The sequence below is a fragment of the Salmo salar genome, chromosome 06, assembly GCF_965601325.2.
Source record: "Salmo salar chromosome 06, fSalSal1, whole genome shotgun sequence".
Taxonomy (NCBI): Eukaryota; Metazoa; Chordata; class Actinopteri; order Salmoniformes; family Salmonidae; genus Salmo; species Salmo salar.
The window spans coordinates 30,046,652-30,070,756 of NC_138296.1; the positions used below are offsets into that span (position 1 = coordinate 30,046,652).

Below are 24,105 nucleotides of genomic sequence, written 5' to 3' on the forward strand. Positions count from 1 at the left end.
CCCCCCCCCCCCCCCCCCCCCCCCCCTTACAAGATTTAGATGCACTATTGTAAAGTGGTTGTTCCACTGGATATCATAAGGTGAATGCACCAATTTGTAAGTCGCTCTGGATAAGAGCGTCTGCTAAATGACATAAATGTAAATGTAATGTAAATGTAAGATTGTTGTCCTGCACATAGTGTGAGAAAGTTTCCTCTATGCACCTTATGTTTTTCTGTGTAATAGGACTGTACTCAACCATCTCCTGACCCCCTCGACAGTGGGACTGTAGTCAACCACACCTTTTCTGTATGGACCTCGCTTTGTCCATGGGAATATTGTCATGCTGAAACAGGAAACTGTTGCCACAAACTGTTGGAAGCACAGAATCGTCTAGAATGTCACTGTATGCTGTAGCGTTAAAAGTTCCCTTCACTGGAACTAAGGGGCCTAGCCCGAACCATGAAAAATAGCCCCAGACCATTATTCTTCCTCCACCCAACTTTACAGTTGGCACTATACATTGGGGCAGGTAGTGTTCTGCTGGCATCCGGCAAACCCAGATTTGTCTGTCGGACTGCCAGATGGTGAAGCGTGATTCTTCACTCCAGAGAACGCGTTTTCACTGCTTCAGAGTCCAATGGCGGCGAGCTTTACACCACTCCAGCCGACGCTTGACATTGCGCATGGTGATCTTTGACCTGTGTGGGGCTGCTCGGCCGTTGGAAACCAATTTCATGACGCTCCCGACAAACACTTCTTGTGCTGACCTTGCTTCCAGAGGTCGTTTGGAACTCAGTAGAGGTGTTGGAAAAAGTACTCAATCGTCATACTTGAGTAAAAGTAAATATACCTTAATAGAAAATGACTCAAGTAAAAGTGAAAGTCACCCAGTAAAATACTACTTGAGTTAAAGTCAAAGTATTTGGTTTTAAATATACTTAAGCATCAAAAGTGGAATTGCTGAAATGTACTTAAGTATCAAAGTACAAGTAAAAGTACAAATAATTTCAAATTCTTTATATTAAGCAAACTAGATGGCACAATTATTATAGATATATTTTTTTACAGATAGCCAGGGGCACACTCCAACACTCAGACAAAATTAACAAACAAAGCATTTGTGTTTAGCGAGTGTGCCTGATCAGAGGCAATAGGGATGACCAGGGATGTTCCTTGATAAGTGTGTGAATTTGACCATTTTCCTGTCAACATGTAACGAGTACTTTTGGTTGTCAGGGAAAATGTATGGAGTAAAAGGTACATTATTTTCTTTAGGAATGTAGTAAAGTAAAAGTTGACAAAAATATAAATAGTAAAGTACAGATACCCCAAAAAACTACTTATGAAGTACATTAAAGTATTTTTACTTAAGTGCTTTACACTGCTCAGTAGTGAGTGTTGCAACCGAGGACAGGTGATTTTTAGGCGCTACGCGCTTCAGCACTCGGCCGTCTCGTTCTGTGAGCTTGTGTGGCCTACCACTTCACGGCTGAGCCGTTGTTGCTCCTAAACGTTTCCACTTCACAATAACAGTACTTACAGTTGACCGCTTTCAGTTGAGCTCTAGCAGGCCAGAAATGTGATGAACTGACTTGTAGGAAAGGTGGCATCCTATGACTGTGCCACGTTGAAAGTGACTGAGCTCTTCAGTAAGGCCATTGTACTCCCAATGTCTGTCTTTGGAGTTTGCATGACTGTCTGCTTGATTTTACACACCTGTTAGAAATGGATGTGGCTGAAACAGCCGAATCAAGTAATTTGAAGGGGTGTCCACATACTTTTGCTGGATTCTGTGTTCTCCAGAAGTTTAAGCTTTTTAGTTGGGCTTAATAATAGACAAAAATAGTTATCAAAACATAACAAAACAACTAATGGATATATCTTTCCAGACCTTACAGGCCGTCGGTTGATAAATCCATAAAATAAAATCAAGCCAGAAAAGAAAACCATGATGCATGCGACTACAATTTGAAAAAGTCACCCAACAATTCAAGTACTGTTTCTTGCCTTATAGACTATACACACTGGGCATGATTCACAAGTGGTAATATTCTCACCCATCAGACTACTCTTACTTTAATATTGTCTTTACATACAGTATGCTAAATAATATAAGTGTGAAATTGGTTTGGATGTAGAATAAGCCATTATCATGCCACTGTGGGAACAGGGGCAGGGGAAAAGACTGCACTTGAATAGCAAATGGAGGACACCTTTCCAGCGGTTCATTTTCAGCCCAGCCAGGTAGGTTACTCCGGTTGTAAAGCGAAGCAATGTGCTTAATATGAGCAAAGTTCAGAAATAAATATAGTAGGCCTAGCCTGTAGAAAGCTGATGGGATCCTCCTCTTTTTAATATAGGCCATCAAAACTGTTTTCTCACACAAATACATAGCATAGCCTATAGAAAAATGTTGCACAACATGGGCTTATAGGAACACATGTTTTATTCCATGTATCAACCAGTTATGAGTTGATGCTGCATCAACCAGTTATGAGGAGCTGGCTCTCACTGCGCAACAGGTGATCTTATTCCACTCAAACTCTGAATGCCAGGGTTCTGTCAGAGTGATTAGAGGGAACACACCATTAGCAACTGTCCGTTAGTAAGTTTGGTAGGCTACTAATGACCATCAGCGGCATCAGAGGGCAGTTTTGGAGAAGTCGAGTTACCGTGAATCTAGTCAAGTGGAATTTGACTGCAACAATCACTTGTCAGAGATGCAATAATATTTTAAATGGTTGAACACAGTTTTGCCCATTGACAATGACTATGATATTGTTTCATGTTTTTAAGCTTAATAAGAGAGTGTTACTGTACCACACAATGATCACGTGGACTCACTCACCTGGGAAGAGAAAGAGAAAGAGAAAATAAAATGAAAGACATAGTTAATGACATTTATAACAGAGAATCATTTGATGACTACCCAACAGAGTGCCAGTGGAAACAACAGCTCTCCTTAAATATGCTCTGCTCTGTTGTTACAGAGGAACACTCACCTGCAGTTGTATTCTTTCAAAATGTTGGGGTCACTTAGAAATGTCCTTGTTTTTGAAAGAAAAGCACATTTTTTTTCTCCATTTAAAATAACATCAAATTGATCAGAAATACAGTGTAGACATTGCTAATGTTGTAAATGACTATTGTAGCTGGAAGTGACACATTTTTATGGAATATCTACATAGGCGTACAGAGGCCCATTATCAGCAACCATCACTCCAGTGTTCCAATGGCACGTTGTGTTAGCTAATCCAAGTTTATCATTTTGAAAAGCTAATTGATCATTAGAAAACCCTTTTACATTTTTTTTTAGCACAGCTGAAAGCTGTTGTGCTGATTAAAGTACCATAATTTTCGGACTATAAGCCGCAACTTTTTTCCCCACGCTTTGAACATCACGGCTTAAACAATAACGCGGCTAATATATTGTCACGTCCTGACCAGCAGAGGGAGTAGTGGTGTAGTATTTTGGTCAGGACGTGGCAGAAGAAGTCTATGTGTTGTCTAGTATGTCTGTTTCTGTGTTAGTCTTGTGACTCCTGATCAGGAACAGCTGGGGATCATTGTTCCTGATTGGGAGTCATATATTTAGGAGTATGTTTGTCACTTGGGTTTGTGGGTGGTTGTGCTACCACTGCTAGTCCTTTTGTTTGTAGTAAGCATGTTAGCCTGTCGTAAGTTTCGTGTTTATTGTTTTCCTGTGTATACTTTGCTTTAATTTATTATTCTTTACATTAAAAGATGAGTATCCACATTCCGCCTGCAGTTTGGTCCATTCAACACGGCTTCAACACCTGTGACATATATGGATTTTTCCCACTTTCACATTTTTTTCTTCCCAAAAACACATTCTGTGACGTGCTCAGTTTTTGGGTGGCATGAAGCTTTCATTAGACCAATGAAATTGCCGAACGGGTTAAGGTCAAACAACTTTTTTGTTTACTGTTTAGATTAAATCGAGCGCTCAAACTTCCCATCATTCTGATTACGGTAGTCATTTTGTCACCCTCATCATGGCAAAGACACAGAGAAATGCATATGATGCAGCTTTCAAGTTGAAGGCGATTGATCTGGCTGTTGGAAAAGGAAATAGAGCTGCTGCACGGGAGTTTGGTCTTAATGAGTCGATAAGACGGTCGATAAGACGCTGGAAACAGCAGCGTGAGGAATTGACTCAGTGCAAAAAGACAACTAAAGCTTACTGCAAATGTTTTATTTTTTGTTACAAGCCGTGTTTAGTTAAAGCCTGTGTAAAGTTCATTTGTTTCAATGTACCAGTAGGCACATATTAGGCACATATTCAAAGATGACAAAAAATGTAATGTGATACAATTTTGTATCACTTATTTTCAATTTAAATCCGCATAATAAAATGATAGCAATACCAATGCTAAACATACAGTCTTGGAACTGTACGTTGACAATGGTTAAGGTAAAATTCAATTACAGTTAATAAAATAATATGCTGTGCGGCTTATATATGTTTAAAATAATATATATATTTTTTAATTCAGTGGGTGCGGCTTATATTCAGGTGCGCTCAATAGTCCGGAAATTACGGCAGTAATAAAACTGGCCTTCTTTAGTCTAGTTGAGTATTTGTAGCATCAGCACGATTACAGGCTCAAAATGGCCAGAAACAAATAACTTTCTTCTGAAACTTGTCAGTCTATTCTCTATCTGAGAAATGAAGGCTATTCCATGTGAGAAATTGCCAAGAAACTGAAGATCTCGTACAACGCTGTGTACTACTCCCTTCACAGAACAGCGCAAACTCGCTCTAACCAGAATAGAAAGAGGAGTGGGAGGCCCCGGTGCACAACTGAGCAAGAGGACAAGTACATTAGTGTCTAGTTTGAGAAACAGTTGCCTCACAAGTCCTCAACTGGCAGCTTCATTAAATAGTACCCGCAAAACACCAGTCCCAACGTCAACAGTGAAGAGGCGACTCCGGGATGCTGGCCTTCTAGACAGGGTTCCTCTGTCCAGTATCTGTGTTCTTTTGCCCATCTTGAGCTTTTCTTTTTATTGGCCAGCCTGAGATATGGCTTTTTCTTTGCAACTCTAACAATGTAATTTACAACATTAACAATGTCTATACTGTATTTCTGATCAATTTGATGTTTTTTTCAATGAAAAAAAAGTGCTTTTCTTTCAAAAACAAGGACATTTCTAAGTGACCCCAATCATACGAGATAAAAACTATTAAACAAGGAGGCTCCTCAAACTTGAAAAGCAATATACACATCTCACCTGATGCACCAAACACAACGAAATGGGTCAAATGCTCCTGAAATATGATAACATCAATATCAAATTATTAACATGCAACTGGAATGTTTGGTCTGGTATTGTAGTTTACAAGGTAACTATCTGTACATTGCCTAAACTGCAGTGATAAATAGCCATACTCACAGTCACATTGCTTATGGCAGTGTGGTCTACGTTGACACACTCCAGGAGGCTGATACAGGAGTAGCTGACATCAATCACATTGGGTGCATGTGTAGTGTTTTTGTGTTGGCAAAGTTCAGCAAGCCACATAGACGTCTGTGGAAGAAAAAATACAAAATACAAAAAAGTTAGACATCTACCACTCAAAAACAATATGCTACATGTTTGAATACATTTGTCATTAAACTGTATCTACTGTCTATATTTTTTATTTATTTAACAATGCAAGTCAGTTAAGAACAAATTATTTTTTACAATGACAGCCTACCGGGGAACAGTGGTTAACTGCCTTGTTCAGGGGCAGAACAACAGATTTTTATCTTGTCAGCTTGGGGATTCAATCCAGCAACCTTTAGGTTACTGGCACAACGCACTAACCACTAGGCTACCTGCCTCCCCTGAAGTGTGAAAGACAGTCATATTTCTGATTCTACAGTAGTCTGATAGTGAAGCCTGTGAATCATATTGAATCCCCAGTTTGAAAGTTGTACATCATCTGTAGTTGTAGTCACGAGAGTTTTTGTGAGATACAATAAACAGATATCTTACCTTATTGGAATCCACTGATTGCCACTCCACACATTTAGGTTTTTCCTTGTCCTTTACACAGTATTTGTAAGCATTTCCAGTTCGGAGGCTTGCACAACTAACATTCTTGGTTTCTTCTCCACCCCAACAGCCTGCAGAAAAAAGGAGGAAGAGGTAATGTATGTTGAAAAACAATTACCACAGCCTTCTACAGCACATATCTTTATTTACTGCTGTTGAAGAGATACAAATGTCCAGAAGAAGCAGCCTGCTTTATAAAGACAATAGCATATGATCATGTTTGCATCACTATTTGTAGCCATATATTAAGATATGACTCTGGTTGTAGGTATCACCTGCTGTGTATGGGGGGGGGGCTAGGAGTAGATCTGAAACTTATGACACACACCAGATGTGTTTTGAATAGATAAAAACAGTTTAAATTGACAGACCCTGATAACATTAACATGTAGTGATATAGTTTATAGGAGTGCAGGAGAGACATCTCACAACCAAAGAAATACTGTAACAGTGCTGGTACGGTAGCCAACGCCCAAAACATGCTTTACTGTCAACGCCATTTTGGAGAAAAACTAGTTGAGGAAGAATTTATATTTTGCAATCTCTCTTTCCTGAGAATTGTAACTTTTTCAAGAGAACGGCAAATAGCTGAGAGATAAGCAAACACTCAAGACGTCGAAAAAGCTAAACCAACTACACTACTGTAAATATGTGTCAGGAATTGGGGAGACTAAGACATGAAATGTCAGCTTCACCCAGAAAAAATACAAATTTAAAACACAATCTTCTTACCTTGAATTAACAGGATTGTCAATAATAAACCAAACAGATAAGAAATAGACATGGTGGGCCCTTATTACAAACAACTGTGTGCTGCGTGTTGAGTTCCAGTCTGTCGGTGCAAAGCAAATCAAGGCGGTAAAGACACACTTTCTCTTGTTGAGCGGAAGTTACATCATAAGGAGGAGCAACAATAAACACATCTGGTTTTTGGATAAATATATTAACGTTTTGTGACAATTAAACTAGATTATTTTGTATACAACTTAATGCATTGATATTGAAAATATTATAACTTTTTAATAAGTGTTCCTTTCCGCCATGTAAAGCCTCCAGTAGGATGACAACTTGACCTGATTCCTACTGGTGGGGCAGTCTGATAATAGTGTTATGCTTTATTGCACTGTAGGTGGTGCACTGCAATGTGTCTGAAGTGCAGAACTAATTACTAGGTCCATATTACCTGTCTCCTGCCCACATGACCTGTCTAGAAGGTCACAAGATCAGTAAAAACTCAGGGTCCTGCACACAACACTTCTGACCACTAGAAGGGGCTGTTGTACTGTAAGAATGAAGAACATGGTTTTGTTGAACTGAAGGGAAAAGGGGGATACCTTGTCAGTTGTACAACTGATGCCTTCAACTGAAATGTGTATTCCGCATTTAACCCAACCCCTCTGAATCAGAGAGGTGCGGGGGGGGGGGGGGGGCTGCCTTAATCGACATCCACATCTTCCGCGCCCGGGGAACAGTGGGTTAACTGCCTTGCGCAAGGGCAGAACGACAGATTTTTACCTTGTCAGCTCGGGGATTTGATCTAGCAACCTTTCGGTTACTGGCCCAATGCTCCACTAGGCTACCTGCTGCACCATTTACCTCATGTTAGATCACTTTACCTCATAGTAGATAACTGTTCAAATGATTCAGCGGGTAAAGTGATCACTAGTAGTTAGCGTTTTTAACATGTTTATAAAGATGGTGAACACTCTAGGTTGACTGTGACATCTGACCCTCAGTGAGTGGAGGGTGTGAAGGGAATATCATTATTACAATCACATGGTACATTTCAGAGTGGGAGGAAATAGGAAAACATCAGAAAGTCATCATCCATACCATACTGTACCATTTATACCGTACCATACCATCATTGGCTCCTGTATGTTACTGGTGAACACATCAGACATCCCACAAAGACAGACATACAGTCTGTGTACATGATCACATGAGCAGCTAATGTAGAAACCAGAAGCATTAGCGTGGCGTGTGTGTGTGTGTGTGTGTGTGTGTGTGTGTGTGTGTGTGTGTGTGTGTGTGTGTGTGTGTGTGTGTGTGTGTGTGTGTGTGTGTGTGTGTGTGCATAAACTTGAAAAACTGAAAACGAGTGACACAAGACTAAATAAATCAGTTTGATCTTTCCCTCTCCACCAGTGTCTAATTTGAAGAAAACACGACCACAAGCTGGAAAGGAATGTTTTAATGTTAAAAGGAAAGCAACTCTGAAAAGTCTGAAAAGTCACTGGTTTGAATCCCCGAGCCGACTAGGTCTGTCGAGGTACCTTTGAGCAAGGCACTAAACTTGAATTGCTCCTGTAAGTCACTCTGCATAAGAACATCTGCTAAATTACTAAAATGTTAACGTATTATATGAAACAAGTTGTGACCATACACAAAACTCTGCAGAATAGCCTTCCTAAAAAGTAGATATGACAATAATGTGGAGGTTTGTTCATACAAATACATGCAAAAAGTTTATTACAAATAATACATGAGAGTATGAGGGACAATTGTATGCATCAGACCTGAGTCGTTCATTAAACAATAGTCTAAACTCACTCACTTGTATTGGCAATGTATGAGCAGATCATATCAATCCAACAGTCAAAATGCATAGTGCTATACACTGAGTGTACAAACATTAGGAACACCTTCCTAATATTGAGTTACACCCGCTTTTGCCCTCAGAACAGCCTCAATTCATCAAGGGATGGACTCTACAAGGTGTCGAAAGCTTTCCACAGGGATGCTGGCCCATGTCGACTCCAATGCTTTCCAGAGTTGTGTCAAGTTGGCTGGATGTCCTTTGGGTGGTGGACCATTCTTGATACACACGGGAAACTGTTTGTCAGTGAAAAGTCCAGCAGTGTTGCAGTTCTTGACACACTCAAACCAGTGAGCCTGGCACATACTACCACAGCCCGTTCAAAGGCACTTAAAGCTTTTGTCTTGCCCATTCACCCTCTGAATGGCACCCACACACAATCCATGTCTCAAGGCTTAAAAAAACTTCTTTAACCTGTCTCCTTCCCTTCATCTGCACTGATTGAAGTGGATTTAACAAGTGACATCAATTAGAGATAATAGATTTCACCTGGATTCACCTGGTCAGTCTGTCATGTTCTTAATGTTTTGTACACTCAGTGTAAATTGGTCATAAAAATGTAATAAGGAAATAAAACAAAATACATGTGTAAGGTAACTAACCATAAAAGCATCAGGTGAAAACCATTCATGAAAGTATGGGACCAACCAACATACATGACATCAAATACATTACAAGTAAGTCAAATTAACATAATCAAAAGAGGAAGAAAATGAACCTTTTCTGACACTAAGGTTATAAGGTCTCAAAGTAGGTGGGTATGTCATTCGCCTAAGTCATTTGACCTGACAGATACTCTCAATGTGCTAAACATTTTTATGAAACGGTGAACACAAATGTTAACATAGTTACACAATTCCTGTCTAAAGGTGTGATATTTTTCACAATGTCACTAGTAGGTGGGGACTTGGGTACAGTTCCTTCCGCAAGAACTGCGGGTAACACTTCCTATGAATACCCTCTTCATAATGTGTTATAAGAGCATTTATAACACCTTATCTGCGCAATATGCATTATAATGCACGACATAGGCTCTAATGGCTACTAATAAATGTTATTATAAGTTGGCAGCATAATGCCTTCCGACTGGGCACAAACGTCAATTCAATGTCTACTCCACATTGGTTTAATGTAATTTCATTGAAATTATGTGGAAACAATGTTACTTCAACCAGTGTGTGCCTCAGTGGGTTATGAAGCTAAGTGGTATGACCTACATGAAATACTCTTTAGGAAATTCTGTCAGAGGGCTATACTGTAACGACTTCACGTAGGAGTTCCGCACTCCTGTTACAGGGATAGTTCACCCAAATTACAAAATATAAATGCTTTCTTTAAGCTGTAAGCAGTCTATGGACAAGCTCAGACAGACAGCAATCCATGCTTTGGTTTTGGATGGGTGGACTTATAACGCAAACGTCTAACAACCCAAAGGTTGCATGTTTGAATATCATCACTAGATACTTTTGCATTTTCGCTAATTAGCAACTTTGCAATTAGTTACTACTTTTTAGCTACTTTGCATGTTAGCAAACCCTTCCCCTAACCTTAATCCTTCAACCTAACCTAACCTTAAATGTAACCGTAACCCTAAGCCCTAGCCTATCTAACGCTAGCCACCTAGCTAGCGTTAGCCACCTAGCCACTTAGCTAATGTTAACCACAAGAAATTTGAATTTGTAACATATCATACATTTTGCAAATTCGTAACATATAAAAAAATTGCAATTCGTAACATATCATCCGAAATGGATAGACATCCACTAATTAATACAGTATCATACTAACTGGAGAGTCCCGGATGTATTTTCACTAAGTTACTACGCCTGAGTCCAGGTTGGAGGGGAGATTAAAAAAAAAAAAAACACCAGCAAATCAGCTCCAAGTGATTGTAATTTTGGAAAGAAATCCCACGCATAATTGATAGATATATGTGATCATAAACAAATGTAAGCAGGGTTTGAAATGATCATGTTTTGGTGAAATATTATATATGTTTGGGCTTCTTGCAGTTAATGTGCAGTCTACAAATGATTTGTAATTAGGTTCCAGCACCCTGACCATCCACTCAAAGAAAAAAAGAAAAAACGGCCTGCGGCTGAATCTAGTTGAGGATCCCTGCTTTAGGATGATTTGGATATGAAATGCAAAAATGCTTATATCAGGGTTATTGACTTGGATATGTGCCACAAATGCTAAAACATGAGCATTTCTGTGACCAAGTACAGTAAACAAAACCAAAGCATGGATTACTTTCTTATCTTGTCCATAGACTGCTTACAGGGTAAGAACAACTGTGTCATTTTGCAACTTGGGTGGAGTTACATAGGTGTAAGAGGGTGTGCAGTGAAATTACAATATGGCCAATCACTTATCGAGCACATAATGTATAATATAACGATCCTAATGTGCTTTTCAAATATGGCATCTGGCATAGTAATACTTTGCTTCATAAGGCATTACACATCCTGGTGATAATGCTTCATGCAGTTATAGATGTCCATGAGCAGTTATTAGCACCTATGTTGTGCATCCTGATGCATTATGCATAGAAGGTGTTATTAACGCTCCTATAATGCATTATAAAGACAACATCCATATGAAGTGTTACCTGTTTAAACTGACAAATCATGATTTCCTATGAAAACAGTGGTTTAAATAAAGTCTGATGTAATATCATCTAGAGTCTAAAATGGAACATTAACTTTCTTTACTGAAAGTAGGATTACAGGTGTGTGTTAAATGGGACAAATTATGCAAGTTATTTTAACTGACATGCTAACTCTCAATTCAGAAATAATGAATAATTGCTTCAGTAAAATAGAGCTTCTTAGACTGGGCCCTGTGATAATGAGGCCTACTCTAAATAACGCCTAGTCACTGTTTAGCTATTTGACATGTCCACAAGACATTGAGACCTCATGATCTTGGATATGTCTATACTAGAGAGGTTCATGTTTTAAGCATCTTTTCACGTGTGTGTTATATATATAATTGCTTGTATGTATAGCATACAATACTAGTGTATGATCTTATCATACTTTCATATAATTTGATATATAATGTTGTATAGCTAATATGTGACGTGTTGTATCATAATCAATCATGTCGCACACTCATTTTCAGATAATAGTAATTAAACATCTAGATAATAATAATTTACATAAGTTATCTAAAGGTTTTGGGCTGTTTTGTAATTTCAACTGATATCACTAGAACACATTTCCTAACTTATCCAATTTACAGCTGTCGCATAGAGAATTAACTTAATAAACTGCTTAGATTTTAGAAAATCATTGAAAGACTTTTCAGAATGTGTTTTGGGGTTGACATGACTGATTATGATGAAGCAAGTCACAATTGTGTATCTTATAATATGTATATTATATACAGTATTACTGTATCTTATTATATGGCGTTAAGTTCTCTTTTGTTATACAAACGTCCACCGCTTGTTACAGTTCTCCTCTTGACTCCATGTCATTAGGTCCTTTGTCCTTGGTAAAAACACAAGAGTTACAAATATGTTGGAGCTAAAAGTCAACCAGTCCCATCATTTTAGATAACAAGCCAAACAGTTCACCAGTTGTCAGAGGACATAAACAGTACTTACTATTAACTCAGGAGGTTTGGTGACTTGGTCCTTGTCCAAGGCCTGTTGGTCCAATAGAGCAGTGGTCTCCTCTGCAGCTCTGTTAGACATGGGAGGTCCTCCATTCATCTGAGGAGGTCCTGGACTCTGTGCACCAGGAGTCACTTCCTTAGTCTCATTGTTAACCCTGTGGGAGAAATAAGACATCAACATTCATGATTCACCATAATACTGCCACCTATAGACATTGAAAAAATCAACGGCTGATTGAAATAATCAACTCATAATTAAGCTTTGATTATTTGAATCAGCTGTGTAGTGCTAGGGCAAAAAACAAAACTTGGGGCCCCCAGGACCGAGTTTGGGAAACACTGGGCTAACATGAACCCTGGGAAGATGGGGTTGGTGACATTATTACCCAATGAGTTGTGGATGTATCAATATGTAATCAAGTTTACCTGACATCAGGGTGTCCATTCACTAGAGGGGGTTCAGCATGTGTCTTCTGACAGGATTCAGGGTCTGTTCCCCCACTGTCTGCTGACTTCCTGTCCTGCCCTTCTAGCACGCCTTCCTCTCCTGGGCTTCTAAGGGTGATTATTACATGGGTAAGAATTGAAGGATCTGTTGGAGAGGGGTACACATGGTCGACATGTTCATGACCTAAATGACAGAGGAGTGACTCACCTGCAGAGGAGGGGTGAAGTCTCACCAGCACCCTGACCTGGAGCCCCATCAGTCAGCTGTGATTCCCTGTGGAGTAAGATACAGACTGGATCAGGAAACATGACCTCAACCAGTTACTTAACCTCCTCTACCATCCCATACAACTTTACACACAGACAAATTGTCACGTCCTGACCCTAGTAAGATGTCATTTTCTATAGTGGTGTAGGACAGGGGGTGTTTTGTGTTTTTCTATGTTTTCTATTTCTACGTTTAAGTTCTAGTTTTTCTATTTCTATGTTGGGGTTGTTGGGTTGACCTCCAATTGGAGGCAGCTGGTCCTCGTTACCTCTGATTGGAGATCATATTTAAGTAGGGGTTTTTCTTCCTGGGTTTTTGTGGGTTATTATATTTTGAGTAGTGTTTGTTTCTCTCTGCGTCACAGTTTGTTGTTTTGTAAATTCAGTTATTTATGTTTTGCAAAGTTTCACGGATTTAGTAAAATGTGGAACTACAACCACGCTGCACTTTGGTCTGCTCCTTTTGACAGCCGTGACACAAACACACATTCTCACCTTCTATAGGGCACGCGTCCATTGCTCTGAGGTTGACCCAGAAGCTGTGGGTCATCAGTCTGGCTGTTAACCCTGTGGGAGCAATAACAGGGCTATCATAAGGATTAAAACTCTTGATACAGCACAAACAACACTGTCCTCCAGAGACGCAGAGACTAACATGATACATGGGATCAATTCTGAATGGAGAAATGACATTGTCATTCAACAGATAATGAAGATTTACCAAAGGAGTCGTCATGTGTAGAATTTACCTGACAACTTTGGGTACATTCAGTGGAGGGGGATCAGCATGTGTCTTCTGACAGGTTTCAGTGTCTGCTCTGTCATTGTCTGACGGTTTTCCATCCTCCATTCCTAGAACGCCTTCCTCTCCTTGGTCGCTAAAGGGGAGATTATTACATTGATAAGGATTTAAGGATCTTGATTGGGAAGGATACAAATGTTCTCCATATCCATAGCCTACATATCAGAGGACTGACAGGTGATTAGTCATGTGGTACAGTTTACCTGGCATCTCCGTTCTGCATAGGGCTGTCAGTGCCTGTCTCTTCATTGTCCATGGGCTGCCTGTTCTCCTCTCCTGGCTCACCTCCTTGATCACTAAAAGTGAGATCATGATGACCATGACTGAAAGGATAAGCAAGGCAAACTGATCCAGGACAGAGTAGAGTATAAAGATGTAATAGAGGTATTTTAACTAACCTGGGAACAACCACAGCCTCAACAGTCTCACCGTCATCGGGCTTTCTGATGTCTCTGTGATAAAACATGTACCAAAGGTTCAGTCAGATACCCACAGGTACAACTGGAATCATCTACGGTACATTACACCACAGTCAAAAATACACCAGTTGCCCTTCTGGCTTGAATATGTTATGTCTTGCCTGGGCAGGGCTCAAAAGGCAGGGTCTTTGCTGAAAGTTGATGCTTGCCAATAGACATTACTGGTATTTAGAAATGCCATGCGGATCTATTGAGTAATTCTTCCTTCGCCTTCTATAGCAGGGCTTTCCAACCCTGTTCCTGGAGAGCTACCCTCCTGTAGGTTCTGTCTCCAATCCCAGTTGTAACTAACCTGATGCAGCTTTCAGGGATGGGCAACTTTGATGGGGGCCACAAAAATATGAACTCATTATCAGGGTCTGCAGTGGCTCGCGGGTCTGCGTACCCATATTTACACTCACACATGCAGTCAGAGCCGGCCCTAAGCAACATTTTGCCATGGGGAATAGAGAACATTTTGCAGATTTAAAGCAAGTTAGCTGCAATCCTACTGATTTTGCCATGGGGTGGAGAGAAATGTTTGCGTGTCAGTATGATATCTAAGCGAGAGTGACTCCCCCCCCTTCCCCATTCAGTAATTTGACGATGATTACTACAAGTTTAGGTAGCTGGTTAAATAAATTTACCAATCTGAAAAATGGTTAGCTGACATAGGCTAATTGAGTGACTAACATGACAAGAGGAAAACTGCTAATATACAACCAAATTTCAAAATTGCACCTTGTGTATTCCACTATTCTAGATCTCACCAGTAAAAAAGGGGTCCGTGGACCGCCAGTTGCCCATCCCTGAGCTAATTATTAGAATCAGATGTGCTACAGTAGATTCATGTTGAAGGGAAATCCTACAGGACAGTAGCTCTCCAGGAACAGGGTTGAAGAGCCCTGTTATATAGAGACAGAAACTAATATGACCCATAGCAACAGCTGAAGATAAGAGAGACTATCATTCAGTGGTTGATTACAGATCAATAAAGTGATGTGGAAAAGTTTACCTTGAATCACGTTGCTCATTCTGCATCAGAGGAATGGAGTTTGGTTCTGGATTGCCCTGACCCTCTTCCACATCTCTGTGGCCTTGGTGGCTAAAGATGAGATTATTACATTAATAAGAAATTAAGGATAATGTTTGATAAACAACAGTAACTTGACAAAATGGCTGACAAGTCTATAGTTTGTAAGTGGCCTGCAAGTTCCAGGCTGTTTTCATCCTGTTTGTGACCTGCTAGGACCCCATTGGTCTGACTTTAAACCCTAGTTGTAAGACAGAGAGAACTAGTCTCATAACTAACATATACCCTCTGAAACAATTCTAATTGACTTAAAGAGCTCCCTTCACAAACACAAAAACAGTTATATAGGATACTAACCACTGTTTGTCTCTCCAAGGCTTAAACACACAGAGCAGAACAGCAATGACCAGCACGACAGCAACAACAATACCAACTGAAAAACAAAATGTAGTCATCAGATGATGACATGTTCACACAAAAGAAAATGTTTTAAAATAACCTTCTAACAGTAGCTGATCTTGGTAGCATCATTTTGAGGTCATATTTACTTGTTATTTTCTCATACAGAGGAAGCTGTGGTGATAGATTTGCTTAAACACTCACCAATGATTTTCCAGATCAAATCAGTGTCACCACGGTTTGAATCAGGATTGTCTCCATCTATAATGGATGATTAGAGAGAATAAAGTCATTTCCATGACATAATCAATCGAAATACTGTGCAACACAGAATAATGTGTTATGCAGTCTTTCCCTTAATTTAATTTCCGGGCAGGCTTTCAGAAAATAAAACAAAAAAAAACTAATTCTCAAGGGATTGACATTGGTCTCTCAAGGCGCTTGTCATTGGCATGTTTCCATTCAATACGATTACATTTAATGTTATCTTTCATGTAAATACACACCCCGTCTGCCCTCTCACCTGTATCTCCTGACTATGGGGTATCCAGGGAGATTAAAGGCAGAAATAGGAGAACATTTCTTTAGCCATGTCTCAGAGAAAAATATTAAATTAAGATTAGAGTCAGTCAATAAATGTTCCATCTATTCCCTCTTAGAAATAATGCTAGGAATATTCAGATGACTTAATATTGTCTTTCTGTAGGCTTGGCACGAGGGTCCCAAAACATTGATTAACGGTTCGACAAAGGTTCACGGTACGATGTTTTCTAATCACTGGGTTAAGGGAACTGAGTTTCTGTCTTGAAGGCGGGTTTTGTTTGTGACATGTATCAAGAGTTTGAACTAAGGTGAGATTATCTGCAGATTGCACATTCTCTTGAAAAGCCATGTCAGTGACAGAGGTTATACTCACATACACAGAATGTCCTTCTCTGAAACCGGTAATATAAACTACTCACACCTAGATGATTTCATTCATTCATGTTTCACCTTTCATCAATGATTTTTGTCTGGATGGCTCATTAGGGGACTTTTCTCCACTTCTCCCTGAATTACATCCTCCATATCAGCCTTCTTTTCTGCAGGTGTCCTACCTCCAGTCTGATGAGGAGCTTGGTACTCTGGGCCACTTGGGTGTTTGTTGGTTCCGGATTGTTTTAATGAAGGCCAACATTGATGTTTGGCTGCCTTCTTTTGTATTCCCCAGAGAGTTGCACTGTCTTCAGGGACCCTTATTATCCTCCGTTTTGTTTTATTTGGTTCCGATTGCTGTTTCTGCCTGGCCAGTTCCCCTCTCTACACTGGGATTCTCTGCATCTGACCCTATTACAGGGGCATTCTCCTGCCGTTCTCCTGGCGTTCTCCTGGCATTCGCCAAACCCAGTTTTATCCGTCAGACTGCAAGATGGTGAAGCATGATTCTTCACTCCAGAGAGCACATTTCCACTGCCTCAGAGTCCAATGGCGGCGAACTTTACACCATTCCAGCCAACGCTTGACATTGTGCATGGTGATCTTTGGCTCGGCCATTGGAAACCAATTTCATGAAGCTCCCGACGAAGAGTTCTTGTGCTGACGTTGCTTCCAGAGGAAGTTTGGAACTCAGTAGCAGTGGTGGAAAAAGTACTCAATTGTCATACTTGAGTAAAAGATACCTTACTAGAAAACGACTCAAGTAAAAGTGACAGTCACCCAGTAAAATACTACTTGAGTAAAAGTCTAAAAGTATTTGGTTTTAATTAGATATATTTGGTTTAAAAAGTATCAAAAGTAAATGGAATTGCTGAAACGTCCTTAAGTATCAAAAGTATAAGTACAAGTATAAACCATTTCAAATTCCTTATATTAAGCGAAACAGATGGTACAATTATTATTTTAAAAAAATGTACTGATAGCCATGGCCACACTCCAACACTCAGACATAATTCACAAATGAAGTATTTGTGTTTAATGAGTCCCCAAGATCAGAGGCAGTAGGGATGACCAGGGATGTTCTCTTGATAAGTGTGTGAATTGGACCATTTTCCTGTCAAAATGTAACAAGTACTTTTGGGTGTCAGGGAAAATGTATGGAGTAAAAAGTACATTAATTTCTTTAGGAATGTAGTGAAGTAAAAGTTGGCAAAAATATAAATAGTGAAGTAAAGTACAGATTCCCCAAAAACGTTAAAGTATCTTTACTTAAGTGCTTTACACTGCTCAATAGTGAGTGTTGCAACCGAGGACAGACGATTTTTAGGCGCTTTGCGCTTCAGCACTCGGCCGTCCCGTTCTGTGAGCTTCACAATAACAGCACTTACACTTGTGACGACCCTCCCACTCTGTCTGCCAAATTCTTTTTCCTAATTAGGATGTCGGTGGGCAGAGCCGGGAGGGTCGTCAGTGAAATGGGACACACCTGGACCCGGGTGTGTCCCGGGATAAATACACCCTTTCCCCATTCATTGAGGAGACTCTCTCCATGCAGACACACTGTTTGAGTTTGGTTGTGCCATTTTTTCAACACATCTATACACACAACCACTCACTTACACTACTGACTACACATACACCATTATTAATTGTATATAGGTTACCTCAGTTAATAAATCTATTTTTGTTATTCCTTATCTCCATGTTGTTTCTCTTTTTGTTACGGGCTTTGAGCCGGTTCCTGACACAGTTGACCGAGGTAGCTCTAGCAGGGCAGAAATGTGATGAACTGACTTGTTGGAAAGGTGGCATCCTATGACTGTGCTGCATTGAAATTCACTGAGCTCTTCAGTAAGGCCATTGTACTGACAATGTTTGTCTATGGAGATTGGATGGCTGTGTGCTCAATTTTACACACCTGTCAGAAACGAGTGTGACTGAAATAGCCCAATCCAGTAATTTGAAGGGGTGTCCACATACTTTTGTATATATACTGTATTTGCTGGATTCTGTGTTCTCCAGAAGTTTAATATTTTTATTTGGGCTGAATGCTAGACAAAAAGAGTTGTCAAAACATAACAAAACAAATGGATATATCTTTCCGGACCATACAGGCCCATAAATCCAGAAAATAAAAGAAATCCAGAAAATAAAATCTTAGCAAAACATACAGGCCTATGGGCTATAGGCTAAATGATGCATGTGACTACCATGTTAAAAAGTCACAAATGAATGCATGCGCTGTTTCTTGCCTTATAGACTGCACACGCTGAGCATCATTCACAAGGGATAATGTTCTCACCCATCAGACTATTCTCAATTTAATCTTGTCTTTACATATACTAAATAATATATGTGTTAAATTAGTTTTAATTTAGAATAGGCCATTATCATGCCTCTGTCGGAACAGGGGCAGGGGAAAAAAGACTATGCACTTGAATAGCAAATGGAGGACACCTTTCCAGCGGTTCATTTTCAGCCCAGCCAGGTAGGTTACTCCGGTTGTAAAGCGAAGCAATGTGCTTAATATGAGCAAAGTTGAGAAATAAATATAGTAGGCCTAGCCTGTAGAAAGCTGATGGGATCCTCCTCTTTTTAATATAGGCCATCAAAACTGTTTTCTCATGCAAATACATAGCATAGCCTATAGAAAAATGTTGTGCAACATGGGCTTATAGGAACACATGTTTTATTCCATGTATCAACCAGTTATGAGTTGATGCTGCATCAACCAGTTATGAGGAGCTGGCTCTCACTGCGCAACAGGTGATCCTATTCCACTCAAACTCTGAATGCCAGGGTTCTGTCAGAGTGATTAGAGGGAACACACCATTAGCAACTGTCCGTTAGTAAGTTTGGTAGGCTACTAATGACCATCAGCGGCATCAGAGGGCAGTTTTGGAGAAGTCCAGTTACCGTGAATCTACAGTCAAGTGGAATTTGACTGCAACAATCACTTGTCAGAGATGCAATAATATTTTAAATGGTTGAACACAGTTTTGCCCATTGACAATGACTATGATATTGTTTCATGTTTTTAAGCTTAATAAGAGAGTGTTACTGTACCACACAATGATCACGTGGACTCACTCACCTGGGAAGAGAAAGAGAAAATAAAATGAAAGACCTAGTTAATGACATTTATAACAGAGAATCAATTGATGACAACCCAACAGAGTGCCAGTGGAAACAACAGCTCTCCTTCAATATGCTCTGCTCTGTTGTTACAGAGGAACACTCACCTGCAGTTGTATTCTTTCAAAATGTTGGGGTCACTTAGAAATGTCCTTGTTTTTGAAAGAAAAGCACATTTTTTTGTCCATTTAAAATAACATCAAATTGATCAGAAATACAGTGTAGACATTGCTAATGTTGTAAATGACTATTGTAGCTGGAAGTGACACATTTTTATGGAATATCTACATAGGCATATACAGAGGCCCATTATCAGCAACCATCACTCCTGTGTTCCAATGGCACGTTGTGTTAGCTAATCCAAGTTTATCATTTTGAAAAGCTAATTGATCATTAGAAAACCCTTTTGCAATTTTTTTATAGTACCGTAATTTCCGGACTATAAGCCGCAACTTTTTCCCACGCTTTGAACATCGCGGCTTAAACAATGACGCAGCTAATATATGGATTTTTTTCCCCAAAAAACACATTCTGTGACGTGCTCAGTTTTTTGGCGGCATGAAGCTTTCATTAGACCAATGAAATTGCCGAACGGGTTAAGGTCAAACAACTTTTTTGTTTACAGTTTAGATTAAATCGAGCGCTCAAACTTCCCATCATTCTGATTACGGTAGTCATTTTGTCACCCTCATCATGGCAAAGACACGGAGAAATGCATATGATGCAGCTTTCAAGTTGAAGGCGACTGATCTGGCTGTTGGAAAAGGAAATAGAGCTGCTGCACGGGAGTTTGGTCTTAATGAGTCGATGATAAGACGTTGGAAACAGCAGCGTGAGGAATTGACTCAGTGCAAAAAGACAACTAAAGCTTACTGCAAATTTTTTATTTTTTGTTACAAGCCGTGTTTCGTTAAAGCCTATTTATTTTTGTTACAAGCCGTGTTTCGTTAAAGCCTATTTATTTTTGTTACAAGCCGTGTTTCGTTAAAGCCTATTTATTTTTGTTACAAGCCGTGTTTCGTTAAAGCCTATTTATTTTTGTTACAAGCTGTGTTTCGTTAAAGCCTGTGTAAAGTTAATTTGTTTCAATGTACCGGGAGGCAGCTGCGGCTTATAGACATGTGCGGCTTATTTATGTTCAAAATATATATATTTTTTAATTCAGTGGGTGCGGCTTATATTCAGGTGCGCTCAATAGTCCGGAAATTACGGTAGTAATAAAATTGGCATTCTTTAGTCTAGTTGAGTATCTGGAGCATCAGCAAGATTACAGGCTCAAAATGGCCAGAAACAAATAACTTTCTTCTGAAACTTGTCAGTCTATTCTTGATCTGAGAAATGAAGGCTATTCCATGTGAGAAATTGCCAAGAAACTGAAGATCTCGTACAACGCTGTGTACTACTCCCTTCACAGAACAGCGCAAACTGGCTCTAAACAGAATAAAAAGAGGAGTGGGAGGCCCCGGTGCTGAGCAAGAGGACAAGTACATTAGTGTCTAGTTTGAGAAACAGTTGCCTCACTGGCAGCTTCATTAAATAGTACCCGCAAAACACCAGTCCCAACGTCAACAGTGAAGAGGCGACTCCGGTTCCTCTGTCCAGTATCTGTGTTCTTTTGCCCATCTTGATCTTTATTTTTATTGGCCAGTCTGAGATATGGCTTTTTCTTTGCAACTCTGCCTAGAAGGCCAGCTGTTTCCAGCTACAATTGTAATTTACAACATTAACAATGTCTATACTGTATTTCTGATCAATTTGATGTTTTTTTAATGGACACATTTTTTGGCTTTTCTTTCAAAAACAAGGACATTTCTAAGTGACCCCAAACATACGAGAAAAAAACTATTAAACAAGGAGGCTCCTCAAACTTGAAAAGCAATATACACATCTCACCTGATGCACCAAACACAACGAAATGGGTCAAATGCTCCTGAAATATGATAACATCAATATCAAATTATTAACATGCAACTGGAATGTTTGGTCTGGTATTGTAGTTTACAAGGTAACTATCTGTACATTGCCTAAACTGCAGTGATAAATAGCCATACTCACAGTCACATTGCTTATGGCAGTGTGGTCTACGTTGACACACTCCAGGAGGCTGATACAGGAGTAGCTGACATCAATCACATTGGGTGCATGTGTAGTGTTTTTGTGTTGGCAAAGTTCAGCAAGCCACATAGACGTCTGTGGAAGAAAAAATACAAAATACAAAAAAGTTAGACATCTACCACTCAAAAACAATATGCTACATGTTTGAATACATTTGTCATTAAACTGTATCTACTGTCTATATTTTTTATTTATTTAACAATGCAAGTCAGTTAAGAACAAATTCTTTTTTACAATGACAGCCTACCGGGGAACAGTGGTTAACTGCCTTGTTCAGGGGCAGAACAACAGATTTTTATCTTGTCAGCTTGGGGATTCAATCCAGCAACCTTTAGGTTACTGGCACAACGCACTAACCACTAGGCTACCTGCCTCCCCTGAAGTGTGAAAGACAGTCATATTTCTGATTCTACAGTAGTCTGATAGTGAAGCCTGTGAATCATATTGAATCCCCAGTTTGAAAGTTGTACATCATCTGTAGTTGTAGTCACGAGAGTTTTTGTGAGATACAATAAACAGATATCTTACCTTATTGGAATCCACTGATTGCCACTCCACACATTTAGGTTTTTCCTTGTCCTTTACACAGTATTTGTAAGCATTTCCAGTTCGGAGGCTTGCACAACTAACATTCTTGGTTTCTTCTCCACCCCAACAGCCTGCAGAAAAAAGGAGGAAGAGGTAATGTATGTTGAAAAACAATTACCACAGCCTTCTACAGCACATATCTTTATTTACTGCTGTTGAAGAGATACAAATGTCCAGAAGAAGCAGCCTGCTTTATAAAGACAATAGCATATGATCATGTTTGATAAAAACAGTTTAAACTGACAGACCCTGATAACATTAACATGTAGTGATATAGTTTATAGGAGTGCAGGAGAGACATCTCACAACCAAAGAAATACTGTAACAGTGCTGGTACTGTAGCCAACGCCCAAAACTTGCTCTACTGTCAACGCCATTTTGGAGAAAAACTCGTTGAGGGAGAATTTATATTTTGCAATCTCTCTTTCCTGAGAATTGTAACTTTTTCAAGAGAACGGCAAATATCTGAGAGATAAGCAAACACTCAAGACGTCGAAAAAGCTAAACCAACTACACTACTGTAAATATGTGTCAGGAATTGGGGAGACTAAGACATGAAATGTCAGCTTCACCCAGAAAAAATACAAATTTAAAACACAATCTTCTTACCTTGAATTAACAGGATTGTCAATAATAAACCAAACAGATAAGAAATAGACATGGTGGGCCCTTATTACAAACAACTGTGTGCTGCGTGTTGAGTTCCAGTCTGTCGGTGCAAAGCAAATCAAGGCGGTAAAGACACACTTTCTCTTATTGAGCGGAAGTTACATCATAAGGAGGAGCAACAATAAACACATCTGGTTTTTGAATAAATATATTAACGTTTTGTGACAATTAAACTAGATTATTTTGTATACAACTTAATGCATTGATATTAAAGTTATAATATTTTCAATAAGTGTTCCTTTCCGCCATGTAAAGCCTCCAGTAGGATGACAACTTGACCTGATTCCTACTGGTGGGGCAGTCTGATAATAGTGTTATGCTTTATTGCACTGTAGGTGGTGCACTGCAATGTGTCTGAAGTGCAGAACTAATTACTAGGTCCATATTACCTGTCTCCTGCCCACATGACCTGTCTAGAAGGTCACAAGATCAGTAAAAACTCAGGGTCCTGCACACAACACTTCTGACCACTAGAAGGGGCTGTTGTTGTACTGTAGGAATGAAGAACATGGTTTTGTTGAACTGAAGGGAAAAGGGGGATACCTTGTCAGTTGTACAACTGATGCCTTCAACTGAAATGTGTATTCCGCATTTAACCCAACCCCTCTGAATCAGAGAGGTGCGGGGGGGGGGGGGCTGCCTTAATCGACATCCACATCTTCCGCGCCCGGGGAACAGTGGGTTAACTGCCTTGCTCAGGGGCAGAACGACAGATTTTTACCTTGTCAGCTTGGGGATTTGATCCAGCAACCTTTCGGTTACTGGCCCAACGCTCCACTAGGCTACCTGCTGCCCCATTTACCTCATGTTAGATCACTTTACCGCATGTTAGATCACTTTACCTCATGGTAGATAACTGTTCGAATGATTCAGCGGGTAAAGTGATCACTAGTAGTTAGCGTTTTTAACATGTTTATAAAGATGGTGAACACTCTAGGTTGACTGTGACATCTGACCCTCAGTGAGTGGAGGGTGTGAAGGGAATATCATTATTACAATCACATGG

At 39.7% G+C, this 24,105-nt stretch overlaps 2 protein-coding genes across 2 annotated transcripts; both read right to left on the minus strand.

Annotated features, from left to right (window-relative positions):
* Positions 1-31: 31 nt before the first annotated feature.
* On the minus strand, positions 32-6,926 carry LOC145879819 (uncharacterized). The gene is made up of 5 exons (XM_082976432.1): positions 6,781-6,926; positions 5,989-6,119; positions 5,401-5,535; positions 5,239-5,275; positions 32-2,830 (listed from the first exon to the last, which is right to left on the minus strand). Exons 1-5 carry the CDS (start codon positions 6,830-6,832, stop codon positions 2,823-2,825), a joined length of 363 nt encoding a protein of 120 aa, XP_082832558.1. The 5' UTR covers positions 6,833-6,926; the 3' UTR covers positions 32-2,822.
* A 1,301-nt stretch (positions 6,927-8,227) lies between these two features.
* On the minus strand, positions 8,228-23,185 carry LOC145850396 (uncharacterized). Its single transcript, XM_082976433.1, has 15 exons — positions 23,040-23,185; positions 22,371-22,501; positions 21,783-21,917; positions 21,621-21,657; positions 15,882-15,938; positions 15,636-15,711; positions 15,261-15,350; positions 14,186-14,239; positions 13,991-14,083; positions 13,735-13,863; positions 13,481-13,552; positions 12,927-12,992; positions 12,698-12,826; positions 12,261-12,426; positions 8,228-12,144 (listed from the first exon to the last, which is right to left on the minus strand). The coding sequence occupies exons 1-15, from the start codon at positions 23,089-23,091 to the stop codon at positions 12,103-12,105; spliced, it is 1,329 nt and encodes a 442-aa protein (XP_082832559.1). The 5' UTR covers positions 23,092-23,185; the 3' UTR covers positions 8,228-12,102.
* Between the last annotated feature and the right edge of the window lie 920 nt (positions 23,186-24,105).

Bases quoted from the DNA above. Each gene is read 5' to 3' on its own strand.
- LOC145850396 (XM_082976433.1), bottom strand. From the start codon at position 23,091: ATGTCTATTTCTTATCTGTTTGGTTTATTATTGACAATCCTGTTAATT. The intron at 15,351-15,635 runs GTTAGTATCCTA...TCTCATCTTTAG, and splicing joins CCTTGGAGAGACAAACAGTG to CCACCAAGGCCACAGAGATG. The intron at 14,084-14,185 runs GTTAGTTAAAAT...TCTCACTTTTAG, and splicing joins GAGGCTGTGGTTGTTCCCAG to TGATCAAGGAGGTGAGCCAG.
- LOC145879819 (XM_082976432.1), bottom strand. From the start codon at position 6,832: ATGTCTATTTCTTATCTGTTTGGTTTATTATTGACAATCCTGTTAATT. The intron at 6,120-6,780 runs GTAAGAAGATTG...TTTTTTCTGCAG, and splicing joins GACAATCCTGTTAATTCAAG to GCTGTTGGGGTGGAGAAGAA. The intron at 5,536-5,988 runs GTAAGATATCTG...TTTCTTCCACAG, and splicing joins AATCAGTGGATTCCAATAAG to ACGTCTATGTGGCTTGCTGA.